This window comes from Pristiophorus japonicus, chromosome 2 (genome assembly GCF_044704955.1).
Source record: "Pristiophorus japonicus isolate sPriJap1 chromosome 2, sPriJap1.hap1, whole genome shotgun sequence".
NCBI lineage: Eukaryota > Metazoa > Chordata > Chondrichthyes > Pristiophoridae > Pristiophorus > Pristiophorus japonicus.
The window spans coordinates 77,684,792-77,704,542 of record NC_091978.1 but is presented as its reverse complement, the minus strand read 5'-3'; the positions used below and the strand labels follow the sequence as shown (position 1 = coordinate 77,704,542).

General features: G+C 45.0%; 1 protein-coding gene across 2 annotated transcripts in view; it reads right to left on the bottom strand.

Moving 5' to 3' along the window:
* The window catches only part of fam219aa (family with sequence similarity 219 member Aa), a 92,515-nt gene that overhangs the window by 9,518 nt on the left and 63,246 nt on the right, over positions 1–19,751 (bottom strand). For both annotated transcript variants that reach the window (XM_070862455.1, XM_070862460.1), the window contains exons 4-5: positions 4,065–4,145; positions 1,429–1,483 (exon numbers count right to left, since the gene is read on the bottom strand). In XM_070862455.1, the coding sequence (XP_070718556.1) occupies positions 1,429–1,483; positions 4,065–4,145 (136 nt within the window). The remainder of the gene's footprint in view (positions 1–1,428; positions 1,484–4,064; positions 4,146–19,751) is intronic.

Genomic DNA, 19,751 nt, shown 5'->3' with positions numbered 1-19,751 from the left:
AATGGTGGCTCAAGGCGCATAGGTTCAGCAATTGGCTGGAAGATGGAAACTGACCATGCTAATGAAAAAAATACCTACAGGAGAAGCTATTGTGGTGAGGTTGTTTTAAATTGAGCCTTATGACAGTGTCCTTTAGAGTTGGTATATGATAGAGTATTCAAACAGGCTCATTTAGACAGACTGTGAAAATTCACAGACCCCCAAGTCAAAGCTACTACGTGCTGCTCAGCATGTTGCATTAACTCATCAATCAACTTGACATTTTCGGACCTTGGGTAGCGAGCCAATAAAACATTAAAAGACTTTAAATTGAGCTAATAAGGTCAAAGGCGGCGAGTTCTTTTCTGTAAATTGATCTAGGTATAAAGTACAGCCATTTTGACCATGTGTCTCAGTAAGACAAAGAAACTGGCAATCAGCCAGCAGTTTGTTACTCTCTGCCAGTATTAAAAAGTTAAAACTACCGTCGGAGTTCGTATTTCATTGGAAATTAAGAGATCTAACAGTATAGTTTGACTCAATTGAAGTGCTTTTGATTCATTCACGTTTAGTCATTTGGATATCAAAGGAGTGATTAAAACTCTTTATTCCCCCCCTCTCCCTCAAACCTCTTCACTCTCCTGCAGTTCTTTATCTCAATCCATTGCAGTTTTTTTTACTGCAGTAGATCTCTCTCTCCAGTAATCTTTTTGCCTCTAATGAAATATTTTAAATTTCACTATTAATCCTTTTTCCTTGCCGACTTTCTCCAAAGCATTCATCGCTCCTTTTACTTTCTTCTCTCTTATGATTACAAATCAGTGACTATACATTAATGCACTGTATGTGAAGTGCTTTGGGATATTCTGAGCATGTGATAAGGGATGCAAGTTTCCTTATTTTTTGTTCTGTAAACTGTACTTGTTTGTTTATTTTGTTCTTCATTCCTCCAGCTGCCCAGTGGAGGAAGGTAGAGCAGGGACAGCATTTGTCAATGGAGCAGTCAAAACTTCAACTACCAGGTACTGACAATTTTACTAATAAATATATATTATTTTAAATGATGTATAAAAAAGGCCTTTGTGGCAATGTCCTGATGTTGAGAGCAGCAGATGCTATGGGAGTAGGCGGTCCATTGAGGAGTTGAGTAACTGCACACTATGGCTAAATAAAAATAAAACACCAGATCCTAGTCAAACTGTAGGTGGGAGATCAACTGGACCAATCAAAATAGTCAGGTAAAAAAAGCTAAGCGAACTGATAACAGAATAAACAATAGCAGGGATTGTATCTAGTGTTATGTACCAAGAACATCCTTGAAGATAGACTCAAAGATGTAACTGTTAAATGCATTTATATGAAATCAAACCGCACTGGTTGTTATTCATTTTCTTTACCTTTTTTCCTTTCTTTTGACTACATAAGCTAGCATCTGTACAAATAACTCACCTCAGCCGAAGAATAGCCTGATGAAGAGTACCGTGACATGTCAAAGTCATCATCGCTGCAATAAAACAGAAAGAAGTAAGTTTTACTTTTCAAATAACCATCAGATCTTCAGACGTCTCTGCCATATTTTATGTTTTAGTATTTGATTTGATTGCTTGCAGGGTTTTAACTTTAAGGTAATCGGCAATTAGTTACACAGAGACGAGTTTAATTTTGCTGAAGCAATGTCACTTCTTATAGAAAATAGATGCACTACTTACAATGACTAGATGATGTCTTGAAATCTTAGTGAGGAGACAGGATGTACAAAGTTAAATGAATTCTATAAAAGCAGTCTTGTAAGATTAATTCATTTTTTCATATTTTGTGCAGGGAATAGAACAATACCCAAAGTATTGCAGTGGCCTTTTTCAGTCCTAAATATTATGAAAAAAAAATTCTAGGTTTTTATTTCCTGCATCTTGAGAAAATCTGTCTAGTTAGAATTAAAAATGTGAATTAAACAATAAAAGCTTCATGGGTATAATTCTAAATAGTTCTGAAGTTAAACCTGTATAATTTCAGAAAGGTATTACGTTTGGAAAATTATTTCATCATCAAAAGGATTAGAACATTTGTATTGGAGCTGCTACCAAAGTAATCACTTGACCAGGCAGGGAAGTATCAGTTAGCTCCACTGGTGGGGTGATAGGACAAACATTATAATTTTGGGGTGTTTTTTTTCATTAACTTGTGACAATCAGGGTCCTTCAAGTTTAAAACTAATTTATGCTCCAAAGTTATTTCCCCAGATAATCCAGAGACATATTTTATATTTAATGAGAAAACAAAACTTTTTATTTCTATCTGAAAGGAAGCCAGGAAGCAACCTTAATAACCTCTGTTTAACGTCTCATCCGAAAGACGGCACCTCCAACAGTGCAGCACTTTCTCAGCACTGCACTGGAGTATCAGCCTAGAGTTTTGTGCTCATGTCCCTGGAGTGGGACTGGAACCCTCAACCTTCTGACTTAGAGGCAAGAGTGCTACCCACTGAGCTATAGCACATATTACGTTGGAGAATGTTATGGTTCATTCAAGACTCAATATCAGAAAAACAGTCTAATAGCACAGAGGCAGTGGAAGGATCGAGAGAGGTGATTGAGAGCAGAATTGGGCATCATCAGCATAGATGTGGAGAATAACCCTATATCTGCAGCAGATAAGGGAAAAGATTGTATAGCCATGGGGATTCTGGAGTAAACACTGCGACAGTGGAAGGTGAAGCCATTTCTAGAGATGATCTAACTAGTCAGATACGCATGAGTGGATCCAAGGCCTGTCTTACCAAGGTGGACAACAGAGGAGAGGCATTGGGGGAGGATGGTGTGGTCAACCTTGTCAAAGACAGCAGAGAGTTCATGGAAGGATAATGCACCAGAGCCACAATCACAGAGAATGGCATTCATTACTTTGGTTAGAGCCATTTTGGTGCTGTGAGAATGGCAGAAACCTGATTGTATGGATTCAAACAGGCAGCTGCAAGAAAGATGGGGCATAGATTTGGTAGGCGACCTCACATGTAAGAATCTTGGAGAGGAAAGCGAGGTGGTGGGGTGATAGATAGCAAGGAAAGAGGGATTAGGGGAGGGATTTTTGAGAGGCAGCGATGGCAATTTTGAAGAGGAAGGGGACAGTTTCCAAGGAGAGCGAACTATTTACAAGATCTGTTGGTATGCAGGCCAGGAAAGGGAAGTTGGCTAGATAGGAATTCAGTGGGAATGGGATTGAGGAAAGCAGGGGTGTGCCTCATGATGAGATGAGCTTGGAGACAGTGGTGAAATGGGTAAGAAACTAAAGAGAGCAAAATGAGAGTTCAAGCAGGGGGTGAGGCTCAGTGATGAATGGAGGGTGAAAAGCAGCTGAATGAATGCTCCCAATCTTGGAGATGAATAAATCCATGAACTCCTTGAACTTCTTGTGGAGTGGAGGGAGCAGAGCAGAGTTGTTTAAAGAGATGGTGGGTAGCATATAAAAAGAGCCTAGAATTGTATTTGTCCATCGGATGAATAGTGGATGGTTTTGGCAGCTAAGAGCAAAGCCTAGTAGAGCTTGATGTGGTCGAGTCAGATTTGGGGATAGATGGCTGAGTCAGTTGTGCATCAAGTAAGCCCCTTGAACTTTAGCGCAGCACCTCACAAACCCATGACCTCCACCACCTAGAAGGACAAGGGCAGCAAGTGCATGTGAAGCAAGTTCCTTTCCAAGTCACACACCACCCTGACTTGGACATACATCGCCGTTCCTGCATCATCGCTGGGTTGAAATCCTGAAACTCCCCAACCAACAGCATTGTGGGAGCACCTTCACCACACGGAGTGCAGTGGTTCAAGGTGGCTATCTATGACTATCTCAAGGGCAGCTAGGGATGGACAATAAATGCCGGATTTACCAATTACACCCACAATCTGAGAATTAATAACAAATAATAAAAGGATATTCAAATATAAATCAGAGGAAAATTAGTTAACTGAAAAACTCTTACAAATTCTTATATTTTTTTGCTGTTGACTAGGAGCTTTGTTTGTCCTTGAGTTGATTTTATTTTTAAACCAAATTTAAATAATTATAAGCAAAAATCAGTGAATAAAACATACCTATCGGTATCCAGGGCAACCAAAGGTTTTTCATCTGGGCTTTGATCTAGGGAGGAATATCCTTTGTTTGGTACAACCAGCCTGCCAAATATCATTACATATTAGAAGGTACATACACACATTTATCAATTTTTTTTTCAACATTTTGTCCAACTTTGTTCTTAAATAGTAAATGACTCCACACATGGCAAGTTATTCAAAGAACAGTTTCCAGTCCTCATTTACAATCCTTTTTGATTTCATTTTAAAGAAACAAATTCTGGAAACATTTGAGGTCTGTCTTGTTTGTGTATCACAAAGCATATTTTCCTGAATTATGGTATAATAGTGCAAATGGGCCCAATTGTTGCTGCAATAATTCTAACATATGGGTCTAATGGGTAGTTGCTATAAAAATTGGATATTAGGTAAATCAACTGCAACCACAATTTGTCAGTTACTTTGAACATAATGCACAAAAAGAGCCGTGAATAGAATTTTCTAGTGTAGGGCTAGCAAAAATATACATGACAAGCTCCCTCAACAACTTGGGTGCCCAAAAAACATTTGGATTAGATTTGATCTACCAGTCCTGCTCTTGCAAACTGCAAGCCCATTTTTCAATTTTAGTCTCAGTGTGCTTTCTCTCTATTGCCTTTCATTCATTCTCCACTCAGTTCATGGTCTCTGGTTAGCATCCTTTTCACATGCAGGACATAGTTCAAAAATATAAGGAAATCAAAAGTGACCAAAGGCCATTCAGTCCATCAAGCCTGTTCCAACTAGAACCCATGCCTGGATTATTTTACCAGCAATTGATCCTGTACTATTCAACACAAATTTTCTTTCTCTACCTCGCCTGAAAATCATCAACCAGTGCTAATATTGCTACAGCCTCAATCCTTTTTTGAACAGGTATTGATTCAGCTTCTTTTTCAAAGGAGTCAATTGGAATTGAATCAATTACCGTTCTCCAGGACTTAGATCCACTTCTGCATTGTCTTGTGGGAAAAGGAAGTATTTTTTTTCCTACTAGCTAACCTTGCTTGAGGCATGCGAATTTTGTACTCTCCTCCAGTCCTTTGCTGATTCGCTAAGCTAAATAACTTGTTTATGTCAGCCTCATCTAAACCTTTGATTATTTCAAAGGATCTGTATTATGTTTCCTCTCAAACCCCTTTTCTCTAGCATAAATAAGTTTAAACTCTTCGCCATAATTTAGTCCCTTAAAACTTGGAATTGCATTCTGTGAACTCTTTTTAATGCACCTATATCCTTTTTGAGATCGGGTAACCAAAACTGCACGCCATTTCTAGAATTGGTCCCACCTTTGACTTATACACTGCAGGTGGCCTATCACATATCAGTCACAAATATTGTAAATACAAGTCACAGAACTGATCCATGTGAAACATCATGTTTGAATTTTGCCAAGCACTAGTGTAACATGATGGTCAATGTCACTGTTACAAATTTGGGTCAACCTCAGATACATTTGCAGGTTCAGTAGAGTCACTTGCTCCCTTAAGTGGCTGGAGCATTTTGTTTTCATGGGAGTTGACTCACATTGCGCTCAATCTACTTATACAACAGCGTGGGTCCAGGAGTGTAACAATTATGCCCATGACCTGAACCGCTTATCTATGTATTTGGCATGAGTATTTCTTCAATCTGTCCATGAGTGGAATGCTTGGTGAATCAAGGCTGGAGTCATGTGTTAAGTTGCTTTATTTTGTATCATCACAATAGGCAGTCCCTTGAAATCGAGGAAACTTAAAAGTGAGTTCTCAGGTGACAGGAATTACAGTCTCTAACAGGTGGGGCAGACAGTAGTTGAAGGAAAGAGTAGGTGGGGAGTCTGGTTTGCCGCACGCTCCTTCCACTGTCTGTGCTTGATTTCTGCATGCCCTCGGCAACGAGACTGGAGAAGCTCAGTGCCCTCCCGGATGCTCTTCCTCCACTATGGGCGGTCTTGGGCCAGGGACTCAGTCATATTAGGTGAACATGTGAAGCAACAAATAAGAGATCCCACAACAACAGATCAGATCAAAGCTCTGCAGTCCTGCTACATCCAGTCATGGATGGTGGTGGACAATTAAACAACGAACAGGAGGAGGCTCCATAAATATCCCCATCCTCAATGATGGCATAGCCCAGAACACGAGTGCAAAAGACAAGGTTGAAATATTTGCAACCATCTCCAGCCAGAAGTGTTGAGTGGATGATCCATATTGGCCTCCCCCCCGATGTCCCCACTATCACAGAAGCCAGTCTTCAACCAGTTCGATTCATTCCACGGGATGATGGCTGAGTGCATTGGATACAGCAAAGGCTTTGGGCCCGACAATATCAGGGCTGCCATGCTGCAGAAGACTTGCACTCCAGAACTAGCCATACCTCCAGCCAAGCTGCTCCAATATAACTACAACACTGGCATCTAGTTAACAATGTGGAAAATTGATCAGGTATGTCCTGTCGACAAAAAGGACAAATCCAATTCGGCCAATTACCACCCCATCAGTCAACTCTCAATCATCAGCAAAGTGATGGAAGGTGTTGTCGACAGTGCTATCAAGTGCCACTAACTCAACAGTAACCTGCTCACTGATGCACAGTTTGGGTTCCACCAGGACCACTCAGTTGAAGACCTCATTACATGCTTGGTCCTAACATGGACAAGAGTTGAATTCCAGAGGTGAAGCGAAAGGGATTGCCCTCGACATCAAGGCAACAATTGACCCAGTGTGGCATCGAGGAGCTGCACTAAAATGGAAGTCAATGGGAATCAGGAGGAAAACACTTCACTGGCCAGCATAAAAGAAGATTGTTGTGGTTACTGGAGGTTTACCATCTCAGCCCCAGGACATCGCTGCAGGAGTTCCTCAAGGTAGTGTCCTAGGCTCAACCAACTTCAGCTGCTTCATCAATGACCTTCCCTCCATCATAAGGTCAGAAGTGGGGATGTTTGCTGATGATTGCAGCATTCAGTTCCATTCACAACTCCCCAGATAATGAAAAGTCCATGCCTGCATGCAGCAATACCTGGACAACATTCAGGTTTGGGTTGATAAGTGGCAAGTAACATTCGCACCACACAAGTGTCAGGCACTGACTATTTACAACAAGAGAGTCTAACCACTGATCATTCAATGGGCTGAATCCCCTCTCACCAACATCTGCCCAGAAACGTAACTGGACCAGACACAAATACTGTGGCTGCAAGAGTAGGTCAGATGCTGGGTATTCTGCGGCGAGTGTCTCACCTCCTGATTGCCATCAGGAGCCACTCTAAAATAGAAGTCAATGGGAATTAGGGGGAAAACTCTTCACTGGCTTCTACAAGGAGTGTGATAGCATACTCTCCACCTGTCTCGATGAGTGCAGCTCCAACAGCGCTCAAGAACCTCAATACCACCCAGGAAAAAGCAATCCTCTTGATCCGCACCCCATCCACCACTTAAACATTCACTCCCTCCACCACCAGCGCACCATGGCTGCATTTTGTACCATGTATAAGATACACTGCAGCAACTCGCCAAGGCTTCTTCAACAGCACTTTCCAAACCCACAACCTCTATCACTTAGAAGGACAAGGGCAGCAGGAGCATGGGAACACCATCACTTGTAGGTTCCCCTCCAAGTTACAAACATAGAAACATAGAAAGTAGGTGCAGGAGTAGGCCATTCGGCCCTTTGAGCCTGCACCACCATTCAATATAATCATGGCTGATCATGCAACTTCAGTACCCTATTCCTGCTTTCTCTCCATACCTCTTGATCCCTTTAGCCGCAAGGGCCACATCTAACTCCCTTTTAAATATATCTAACGAACTGGCCTCAACAACTTTGTGCTAGAGAATTCCACAGGTTCACAATTCTCTGAGTGAAGAAGTTTCTCCTCATCTCGGTCCTAAATGGCTTACACCCCTTATCTTTAGACTGTGACCCCTGGTTCTGGACTTCCCCAACATCGGGAACATTCTTCCTGCATCTAACCTGTCCAATCCCGTCAGAATTTTATATGTTTCTATGAGATCACCTCTCATCCTTCTAAACTCCAGTGAATAAAGGCCCAGTTGATCCATATGACAGTCCAGCCATCCCAGGAATCAGTCTGGTGAACCTTCGCTGCATTCCCTCAATAGCAAAAACGTCCTTCCTCAGATTAGGAGACCAAAACTGAACACAATATTCCAGGTGAGGCCTCAACTAAGGCCCTGTGCAACTGCAGTAAGACCTCCCTGCTCCTATACTCAAATCCCCTAGCTATGAAGGCCAACATACCATTTGCCTTCTTCACTGCCTGCTGTACCTTCATGCCAACTTTCAATGACTGATGAACCAGGACACCCAGGTCTCATTGCACCTCCCCTTTTCCGAATCTGCCGCCATTCAGATAATATTCTGCCTTCGTGTTTTTGCCCCCAAAGTGGATAACCTCACATTTATCCACATTATACTGCATCTGCCATGCATTTGCCCACTCACCTAACCTGTCAAATCACCCTGCAGCCTCTTAGCATCCTCCTCACAGCTCACACCGCCACCCAGTTTAGTGTCATCTGCAAACTTGGAGATATTACACTCAATTCCTTCATCTAAATCGTTAATGTATATTGTAAAGAGCTGGGGTCCCAGCCCTGAGCCCTGTGGCACTCCACGAGTCACTGCCTGCCATTCTGAAAAGGACCCGTTTATCCCGGCTCTCTGCTTCCTGTCTGTCAACCAGTTCTCTATCCACGTCAGTACATTATCCCCAATACCATGCGCTTTGATTTTGCACACCAATCTCTTGTGCAGGACCTTGTGAAAGTCCAAATACACCACATCCACTGGTTCTCCCTTGTCCACTCTGTTAGTTACATCCTCAAAATATTCCAGAAGATTCATCAAGCATAATTTCCCTTTCATAAATCCATGCTGACTTGGACCGATCCTGTCACTGCTTTCCAAATGCACTATTTCATCCTTAATGATTGGTTCCAACATTTTCCCCACTACTGATGTCAGGCTAACCGGTCTATAAATACCCATTTTCTCTCTCCCTCCTTTTTTAAAAAGTGGTGTTACATTAGCTACCCTCCAGTCCATAGGAACTGATAGAGTCGATAGACTGTTAGAAAATGATCACCAATGATTCCACTATTTCTAGGGCCACTTCCTTAAGTACTCTGGGATGCAGACTATCAGGTCCCAGGGATTTATCAGCCTTCAATCCCATCAATTTCCCCAACACAATTTCCCACCTAATAAGGATATCCTTCAGTTCCTCCTTCTCATTAGCGCCACTGTCCCCTAGTTCATTCGGAAGGTTATTTGTGTCTTCCTTGTGTCGTGAAGACAGAACCGAAGTATTTGTTCAATTGGTCTGTCATTTCTTTGTTCCCTATTATAAATTCACCTGAACCCGACTGCAAGGGACCTAAGTTTGTCTTCACTAATCTTTTTCTCTTCACATATTTATAGAAGCTTTTGCAGTCAGTTTTTATGTTCCCTGCAAGCTTCCTCTCATACTCTATTTCCCTCTCTTAATTAAACCCTTAGTCCTCCTCTGTTGAATTCTAAATTTCTCCCAGTCCTCAGGTTTGTTGCTTTTTCTAGCCAATTTATATGCCTCTTCCTTGTTTTAACACTATCCTTAATTTCCCTTGCTAGCCACGGTTGAGCCACCTTCCCCCTTTTATTTTTTACTCCAGACAGGGATGTACAATTGCTGAAGTTCATCCATGTAATCTTTAAATGTCTGCCATTGCTTATCCACCATCAACCCTTTAAGTATCATTTGCCAGTCTATTCTAGCCAATTCACACCTCATACCATCAAAGTTACCTTTCCTTAAGTTCAGGATCCTAGTCTCTGAATTAATTGTGTCACTCTCCATCTTAATAAAGAATTCTACCATATTATGGTCACTCTTCCCCAAGGGGCCTCGCACAACAAGATTGCTAATTAGTCCCTTCTCATTACACATCACCCAGTCAAGGATGGCCAGCTCTCTCGTTGGTTCCTCGACATATTGGTCTAGAAAACCATCCCTAATACACTCCAGGAAATCCTCCTCCACCGCATTGCTACCAGTTTGGTTAGCCCAATCAATGTAACTGTAGGTGTAATTTAGGCCTCATGTGATGTACTGCAATTTTGGGGGCCTGTAACGCAATGCCTATATGTATTGTCTGTCTGTGATATGCACTGCAGTAATGCAGCAGTAATGGACATTTAAGTAAGACTGCGCTGCATCACTACTATGTACTCATGTAACCCTGACCCCTCCCCTGGTGCAAGCATTTTTAAATGTTGTTTTGTACTTCCAGACCCGGACAATTCAGACCAGACCTCCGCAGAGAGACCAGACGACAGACCTACTGCCTCCACCTCTGGCGTCACCCAGCCCTCTCCCGACTTCACCCCTGCCAGAGATGAAGATGACGAAGAGGAAGAGCCGCTGATCCTGGAGCCGGTGAAGGTGAAGGTGGAGACGGAGGAGGATACACCAGTTCTATCTGGGCCAGCTGGAACATACTCCACCACCGAGTGTATATTCAGAGGATTCCCCTATGCCTCCACTGCTTCTGCGGGACCAAGCGGAGCGCAGCAACGCATCGCCTTTGCCACAGTGACAGAGGTTGGTGCAGAAAAGGTCTGTCGCTGCAAGATAGTTAGGTGTGTACCAGGACATGGTGCGTCTGTCACAGGCCAGTGTCGACATAGGTCGAGAGCTGCTCCAGGCTATGGTTACGATAGCCGGAAACAGCATGGCACTATCAGAACGACAGTCTGAGGATATGTTGCGTCTGATCACCGCAACGAAGTGAACCGCCGATGCTTTGCGGCAATCGACGGGATCGGGACGTGACGCGGAATCCCCCCGTACCATAGTAATTGGGTTGACAGCACCCAAGGGTGGGGAGCTGCCAGCAGCATCCAGCCGTGAAGCCATGCCTTCCAGATCACGAGCTTCTCGTGAGGACCCATTTATTGCGCCTGCAATGTCTGACTCCCCCCAACGACAGCAACAGCACTTGGGGTGCATTGCTGCACGCTGGCTTGGTACCACCTCGTGGAGGTCCGGACTCGGGCAGTGGGAAAGGGAAGGGCGGGAGTAAGAAGAGGGGGGGGGAAGGAGAGTCCCAAGGGTGATGGAGCACGCGGTCAAGGTTGAGGACAGTAAAAGGTGTTTTTTTGAGTCAAGTGTTCATTTAAAATAATTGAAGTTTGATTTTTAAAAGTTTATTTCAAGTTGTTAAAGTTTTGTTAAAGTTATTAAAGTTGTTACAGTTGTTCAAAGTTATAGTTATAAGTTTTACAGTTAAAATTGTTGTATATTTTTTAAATTTTTACATAAACGTTTGAATTGAATTTAAGCACTTTTGTACAGTGTCAAACTTTTGGGATAAGTCATCGGGGTCCCAAAACGCAGCTCTCCACATTGAAGCAAAGCGTCCATTTATGACCTCCGTACCTGCGTACCCTCCACTGTGGTATTGGGGTGGGGGGGGGGTGGAGGGGGAGGGTGTTGCCATGGGTTCATCTGGAAGCTCCTCCTCATCCTACTCCCCCTCATTTAGCTTGGGAAATGTTGATGTACAAAGGGAAGAGACCTGGGTGTCCTTGTACACCAGTCATTGAAAGCAAACATGCAGGTACAGCAAGCGGTTAGGAAGGCAAATGGTATGTTGGCCTTCATTGCAAAAGGATTTGACTACAGGAGCAAGGATGTCTTACTACACAGTTATACAGGGCCTTGGTGAGACCACAGCTGGAGGACTGTGTGCAGTTTTGGTCTCCTTACCTAAGAAAGGATATACTTGCCATAGAGGGAGTACAGCAAATGTTCACCAGACTGATTCCTGGGATGGCAGGACTGTCGTATGAGGAGAGATTGGGTCGACTAGGTCTGTATTCACTAGAGTTTAGAAGAATGAGAGGGGATCTCATTGAAAAGTATAACATTTGGACAGATTGGATTCGGGGAGGATGTTTGCCCTGGCTGGGAAGTCTAGAACAAGGGGTCACAGTCGAGGGATACAGGGTAGGAAATTTAGGACTGAGATGAGGAGAAATTTCTTCACTCAGAGGGTGGTGAACCTGTGGAATTCTCTGCCACAGAAGGCTGTGGAGGCCAAGTTACTGAATATATTTAAGAGATCGATAGTTTTCTAGGCACAAAAGGCATCAAGGGATATGGGAAGAAAGCGGGAATATGGTGTTGAGATAGAGGATCGGCCATGATCATATTGAATGGCTCGAAGGGCCGAATGGCCTACTCATGCTCCTATTTTCTATGTTTCTATTTTCCTCCTCCGTCTCCTGCACTCTCCTCAGGTGGTCCCACAGTCCCGTGTGGCAATTCCTGTCCCCGCATGATTGCTAAATTATGCAACATGCAGCACACCATTGTGAACTGAGCAACCTGCCTCCCGGGTGGTCCAAGCATCCAAAGCGTTGCTTCAGCACGCCATTGTCTTTTTGATAATATTACGTGTGGCTATATGGCTTCGTTGGGCAGGCCACATAGTTCGCATGCCAGACACGAGACACCCTAAGCAAATGCTCTATGCAGAGCTCCTTCACGGCAAATGAGCCAAAGGTGAGCAGGGGAAACGTTACAAGAACACCCTCAATGCCTCCCTGATAATGTGACGACACCTGGGAGTCCTTGTCCGAAGACCGCCCTAGGTGGAAAAAGTGCATCCGGGAGGGCGTTGAGCTCTTCGAATCTCAACGCCGAGTGTGTGAAGAGGTCAAGCACAGGTAGCGGAAGGAGCATGCGGTAAACCAGTCCCACATACCCCATCCCTTGGCGAATATCTGTCCCCACCTGTGACAGGGTCTGTGGCTCTTGTATTGGATTGTTCAGCCACCAGAGAACTCACTTCAGGAGTGGAAGCAAGTCTTCCTCGATTCCAAGGGACTGCCTATGATAATGATGAGACAAAGATAGAGGTTTAAAATTTAATGGGCCTGAAATTAATTGACATACCGCCCGCTTACCACTCAAAAATGCAAGTTTGGTCAAAAAACACACTCTTGCCGCCAGCATACCGCTCGGCAGAGTATTCATCATTGACATACCGCCGCGTAGTATGCACACCGTCCGCCATGCAGAACTGCCCGCAATTTTCATGACCTACCACCGGAGCTGCATACCGTCCTGGAAAAAGGTGGTCTTACTCGATCTTAAGTGGGCGGTAGTGCTCGCAGCTGCCATTTTGAAATCGGAAACAGTCAGCAAAAGCAATACCTCCAGTATTTGAGGTGAACACTGACTTTACAGTGCGATTTACAGTGGAAAAGGTATTTTTATTCGTGCCGAGTCCATTATTAAGATAGAAGGCATTTCAGTTATATATTTTTCATTGAAAAATCTTCTGGAGATTTAAAAAGAATGGTGCCGATACTATCTCGGCCTGTATTGCTGACTACCTGTGTAATGCAGGATCCAGATGGGAGAAGGTTTATTAAGCAAAGTTATCAGGGTAATGGAGCAGGTCACAGACTGATGAGGAGTAGGAGGCCTTACCCCCAAAGAATTTTTAGGGAGAAGCGCTCATACTTGGACCTGACCGATTGACCGTGTGTTCGAAGGCTGCGCTTCCGAAAAGAGGTGAATAATGAGATTTGCCAGCTCATTAAGGCAGACCTGCAGTCCAGTACCACCAACATTACTGCACTCTCTGTCGAGATGAAGGTGACTGCAGCACTTTCCTTTTATGCATGCGGCTCTTTTCAGGCATCAGCTGGGGACATATGCTGCATTTCTCAGTACGCTACTCATCGCTGCATTCGACAGGTAAGCAAAGGACTATTTGCAGGCCGGATGGAATTTATAAACTTCCCAATGACCAGGAAGGCACAGAGTGAGAGGGCTTTGGGATTTGCACGCATTGCCAGCTTCCCCAAGGTGCAGGGTGCTGTTGACTGTACCCAAATTGCCTGCGAGCACCATTACAGGAGGCGGAGGTGTACCGAAACTGTAAGGGATTCCACTCCCTCAAAGTGCAGCTCGTCTGCGACCATAAACAGCGCTTAATGGCTGTGACTGCCTACTTTCCAGGGAGCATCCCTGATGCGCACATCTTGCGGGAGAGCACAGTGTCTGACCTGTTGATGTCTGAGCCACAAGGTAAATGCTGAATGCTGGAGGACAAAGGTACGGCCTCGCCACCTGGCTCTTGCCCCTCCCCTGCGAAAGCTGATCGATTGTGGTCAGTGCTTCAATACTGGGGATGTTAGCCTGGACGAGGACACTGATGTTAATGCGCCTGTCCTCCCAGGGGATTTGCAGGATCTTGCGGAGACATCGTTGGTGATATATCTCCAGCGACTTGGGTGCCTTCTGTACATAGTCCTCGCCTCTGATCCATACAGGAGAACGGGTATTACTATAGCCCTGTAGACCATGAGCTTGGTGGTAGATTTGAGGGGCTAGTCTTCGAACACTCTTTTCCTCAGGTGGCCAAAGGCTGCAGTGGCGCACTGGACACGGCATTGAATCTCTCCGCATCAATGTTTGCTCTTGTTGATAAGAGGCTCCCAAGGTATGGGAAATGGTCCATGTTGTCGAGGGCTGCGCCATGAATCTTGATGACCGGGGGACAGTGCTGTGCGGCGAGGACAGCTGATGGAGGACCTTTGTCTTATGGATGCTAAGCGTAAGGCCCATGCTTTCATATGCTTCGGTGAATACATTGACGATATCTTGGAGTTCAGCCTCAGAATGTGCGCAGACGTCGTCCGTGTACTGTAGCTCAACAAGAGGTTGGGGTGATCTTGGACCCATGAACTCATTGAATGGCGGTGCAGGCTAGAAGGGCCGAATGGCCTACTCCTGCACCTATTTTCTATGTTTCTATGTTTCTATGGACCTGGTCTGGAGGCGGCATAGGTTAAACAGCTTCCCACTGGTTCTGTAGTTTAGTTCCACTCCAGTGGGGAGCTTGTTGAGTGTGAGGTGGAGCATGGCAGTGAGGAAAATTGAGGGTTGGAGCGATGACACAGCCCTGTTTGACCCCGGTCCGGACGTGGATTGGGTCTGTAATGGATCCGTTGGTAAGGATCACAGCCTGCATGTCGTCGTGGAGTAGGCGAAGGATGTTGACAAACTTTTGGGGGCATCTGATACGGAGGAGGACGCTCCACAGACACTCATGGTTGACAGTGTCAAAGGCGTTTGCAAGATTGAAAAAGGCCATGTATAAGGGCTGGCGCTGCTCCCTGCATTGTTCCTGCGGCTGTCGTGCTGCAAAGATCATGTCCATTTGTGCCCTATAGGGGACGAAATCCGCACTGTGATTCAGGGAGGAGTTCCTCGGCTACAGGGAGAAGACGGTTGAGGAGAACTCTAGCGACAACTTTCCCAGTGGCTGATAACAGGGAGATTCCCCTGTAGTTGCCGCAGTCGGAGTTGTCGCCTTTTTTAAAGATGGTCACGATCACTGCTCCTCAGATTTCCCGGCATGCACTCCTCCCTCCAGATGAGAGAGATGAGGTCATGTATCCGCGCCAACAGCGCCTCTCCACCATACTTCAATGCCTCAGCAGGGATTCCATCCGCACACGTAGCCTTGTTTTTAAGCTGTCCTATGGCTTTGCCTACCTCGTGCAATATAGGCATTTCACTGAGGTGGTGGCGGGTTGCATGCTGCAGGATGGAGTCGAGAACAGTCGAGTCAAAGGCAGAGTCTTGATTGAGGAGATCTTCGAAGTGCTCCTTGCAGCGGGCCCCGACAGCCTCTGTGTCCTTGATGAGTGTTTCCCCGTTCTTGGCCAGGAGTGGGGTGGGGCCTTGGGACTACAGTGAAGAATCCTCGCATATCGTGGCTGTCGGCCAGTTGTTGTATCTCTTGTGCTTTCTCCATCCACCACCTGTTCTTTAGGTCCCAGGTTTTTTGTTGGACCTCAGCCTTGAGCCATCTGTAACGTTGCTTTGCTGCTCCAGAGTTCGGTTGTTTGCTGGAGGCTCAGAAATGCTCTGCACTTATAAGAACATAAGAATTAGGAACAGGAGAAGGCCATCTAGCCCCTCGAGCCTGCTCCGCCATTTAAAAAGATCATGGCTGATCTGGCCGTGGACTCAGCTCCACTTACCCGCCCGCTACCCATAACCCTTAATTCCCTTATTGGTTAAAAATTTATCAATCTGTGATTTGAATACATTCAATGAGCTAGCCTCAACTGCTTCCCTGGGCAGAGAATTCCACAGATTCACACCCTCTGGGAGAAGAAATTCCTTCTCAACTCGGTTTTAAATTGGCTCCCCCGTATTTTGAGGCTGTGCCCCCTAGTTCTCGTCTCCCAGACTAGTGGAAATAACCTCTCTGCCTCTATCTTGTCTATCCCTTTCATTATTTTAAATGTTTCTATAAGATCACCCCTCATCCTTCTGAACTCCAACGAGTAAAGACCCAGTCTACTCAATCTATCATCATAAGGTAACCCCCTCAGCTCCAGAATCAGCCGAGTGAATTGTCTCTGTATCCACTCCAAAGCTAGTATATCCTTCCTTAAGTAAGGTGACCAAAACTGCACGCAGTACTCCAGGTGCGGCCTCACCAATACCCTGTAAAGTTGCAGCAGGAACTCCCTGCTTTTGTACTCCATCCCTCTTGCAATGAAGGCCAACATTCCATTCGCCTTCCTGATTACCTGTTGTACCTGCAATCTAACTTTTAGGGATTCATGCACAAGGACCCCCAGGTCCCTCTGCACCGTAGCATGTTGTAATTTCTCCCCATTCAAATAATATTCCCTTTTACTGTTTTTTCCCCCCCCCCCCCCCCGCCCAAGGTGGATAACCTCACATTTTCCTACATTGTATTCCATCTGCCAAACCTTAGCCCATTCGCTTAACCTATCTCAATCTCTTTGCAGCCTCTGTGTCCTCTACACAACCCACTTCCCCATTAATCTTTGTGTCATCTGCAAATTTTGTTACACTATACTCTGTCCCCTCCTCCAGGTCATCTATGTATATTGTAAACAGTTGTGGTCCCAGCACCGATCCCTGTGGTACACCACTAACCACAGATTTCCAACCTGAAAAGGACCCATTTATCCCAACTCTCTGCTTTCTGTTAGCCAGCCAATTCTCTATCCATGCGAATACATTTCCGCTGACTCCACGTACCTTTATCTTCTGCAGTAACCTTTTGTGTGGCACCTTATCGAATGCCTTTTGGAAATCTAAATACACCACATCCATCGGTACACCTCTATCCACCATGCTCATTATATCTTCAAAGAATTCCAGTAAATTAGTTAAACATGATTTCCCCTTCATGAATCCATGTTGCGTCTGCTTGATTGCACTATTCCTATCTAGATGTCCCGCTATTTCTTCCTTAATGATAGCTTCAAGCATTTTCCCCACTACAGATGTTAAACTAACCGGCCTATAGTTACCTGCCTTTTGTCTGCCCCCTTTTTTAAACAGAGGCGTTACATTAGCTGCTTTCCAATCCACTGGTACCTCCCCAGAATCCAGAGAATTTTGGTAGATTATAACCAATGCATCTGCTATAACTTCTGCCATTTCTTTTAATACCCTGGGATGCATTTCATCAGGGGACTTGTCTACCTTGAGTCTCATTAGCCTGTCCAGCACTACCTCCCTAGTGATAGTGACTGTCTCAAGGTCCTCCCTTCCCACATTCCTGTGACCAGCAATTTTTGGCATGGTTTTTGTGTCTTCCACTGTGAAGACTGAAGCAAAATAATTGAAGGTCTCATCCATTTCCACATTTTCCATTACTAAATCCCCCTTCTCATCTTCTAAAGGACCAACATTTACTTTAGTCACTCTTTTCCGTTTTATATATCGGTAAAAGCTTTTACTATCTGTTTTTATGTTTTGCGCAAGTTTACTTTCGTAATCTATCTTTCCTTTCTTTATTGCTTTCTTAGTCATACTTTGCTGTCGTTTAAAATTTTCCCAATCTTCTAGTTTCCCCACTAACCTTGGCCACCTTATACGCATTGGTTTTTAATTTGATACTCTCCTTTATTTCCTTGGTTATCCACGGCTGGTTATCCCTTCTCTTACCGCCCTTCTTTTTCACTGGAATATATTTTTGTTGCGCACTATGAAAGAGCTCCGTAAAAGTCCTCCACTGTTCCTCAATTGTGCCACCGTTTAGTCTATGTTCCCAGTCCACTTTAGCCAACTCTGCCCTCATCCCACTGTAGTCTCCTTTGTTTAAGCATAGTATGCTCGTTTGAGACACTACTTCCTCACCCTCAATCTGTATTACAAATTCAACCATACTGTGATCACTCATTCCGAGAGGATCTTTTACTAGGAGATCGTTTATTATTCCTGTCTCATTACACAGGACCAGATCTAAGATAGCTTGCTCCCTTGTAGGTTCTGTAACATACTGTTCTAAGAAACAATCCCGTATGCATTCTATGAATTCCTCCTCCAGGCTACCCCGTGTGATTTGATTTGACCAATCGATATGTAGGTGAAAATCCCACATGATTACTGCCATTCCTTTTTCACATGCCTCTATTATTCCCTTGATTATTGTCCGCCCCACCGTGAAATTATTATTTGGGGGCCTATAAACTACGAGCTATTAGTTCTTGGGTCTCCTGATAATTGTCATCAAACCAGTCCTGGTGTTTTCTGGTTGAGTGACCAAGTGTCTTCTCACAGGCAGTGGTTATAGAGGCCTGGAGGGCAGAACAAGCGCTGTGGATATTCAGTATCTCAGAGTCATCAAGGCATGCCAAATTAGCTGTGAGGTGCTGGTTGTATAGGGCTCTCTTAGTTGGGTCTTTAAGTGCCCTTGCATTGACTTTTTTGCCGTACTGCTTTTGCTGTCTCCTCTGCTTTGGGGCTATGTTAATGTTGAGGATGGATCGGATTAGGCAGTGCTCCGTCCAGCAGTCGTCAGCTCCTGTCATGGCGGGGGTGATGTGCACATCCTTGCAATCCCTGGCTCGGACGATGACATAGTCAAGCAGGTGCCAGTGTTTGGAGCGAGGGTGTTGCCACGATGCCTTGTACTTGTCCCTTTGGCGGAACAGGGTGCTGGTGATGAGGAGTTCATGCTCTAGACATTTTGTCAGGAGTAGGGTACCGCTGGAGTTGGCTTTCCCTACCCCCTCTCTGCCAATCACACCTCCCCAGAGGGCTGTGTCTTTGCCAACCCTGGCATTAAACTCACCTAGGAGGATCAGTTTGTCGCCCGTGGGAATGCAGGATAGGGATGTCTTGAGGTTGGAATAAAAACCCTCTTTAGCTTTATCCGTTGCATCGGGTATTGGGGCGTACGCACTGATGACTGTGGCGCATTGGATCCGGGATAGGGCAAGACGAAGAGTCATGAGGCGTTCATTAACCCCGCAGGGGGAGTCTTTGAGGCGGTTGATCAGCTCATTTGACGGTGAAGCCAGCTCCATGGAGGCAGCGTTCTGCCTCTGGTTTTTCTTTCCAGAAAAAGGTGTAACCTCCACCTTCTTCCTCGAGCTGGCCTGCCCTTGTCCGCCGTATCTCGCTTAGAGGGTCGATGTCAATGTCAAAATGTCCGAGTTCCCGGGCAACTATGGCGGTGCGGCGTTCCGGCCTATTGCTGTTGGAATTGTCCATGAGGGTCCTGACGTTCCAGGTCTCGAACTTCATATTGACGAAGTGGAAGATGCCTGTGCGGGAGTTCTTTTAACGTGGGGTGGCCGCTGCACACCGTCAACCACACGAGCTTA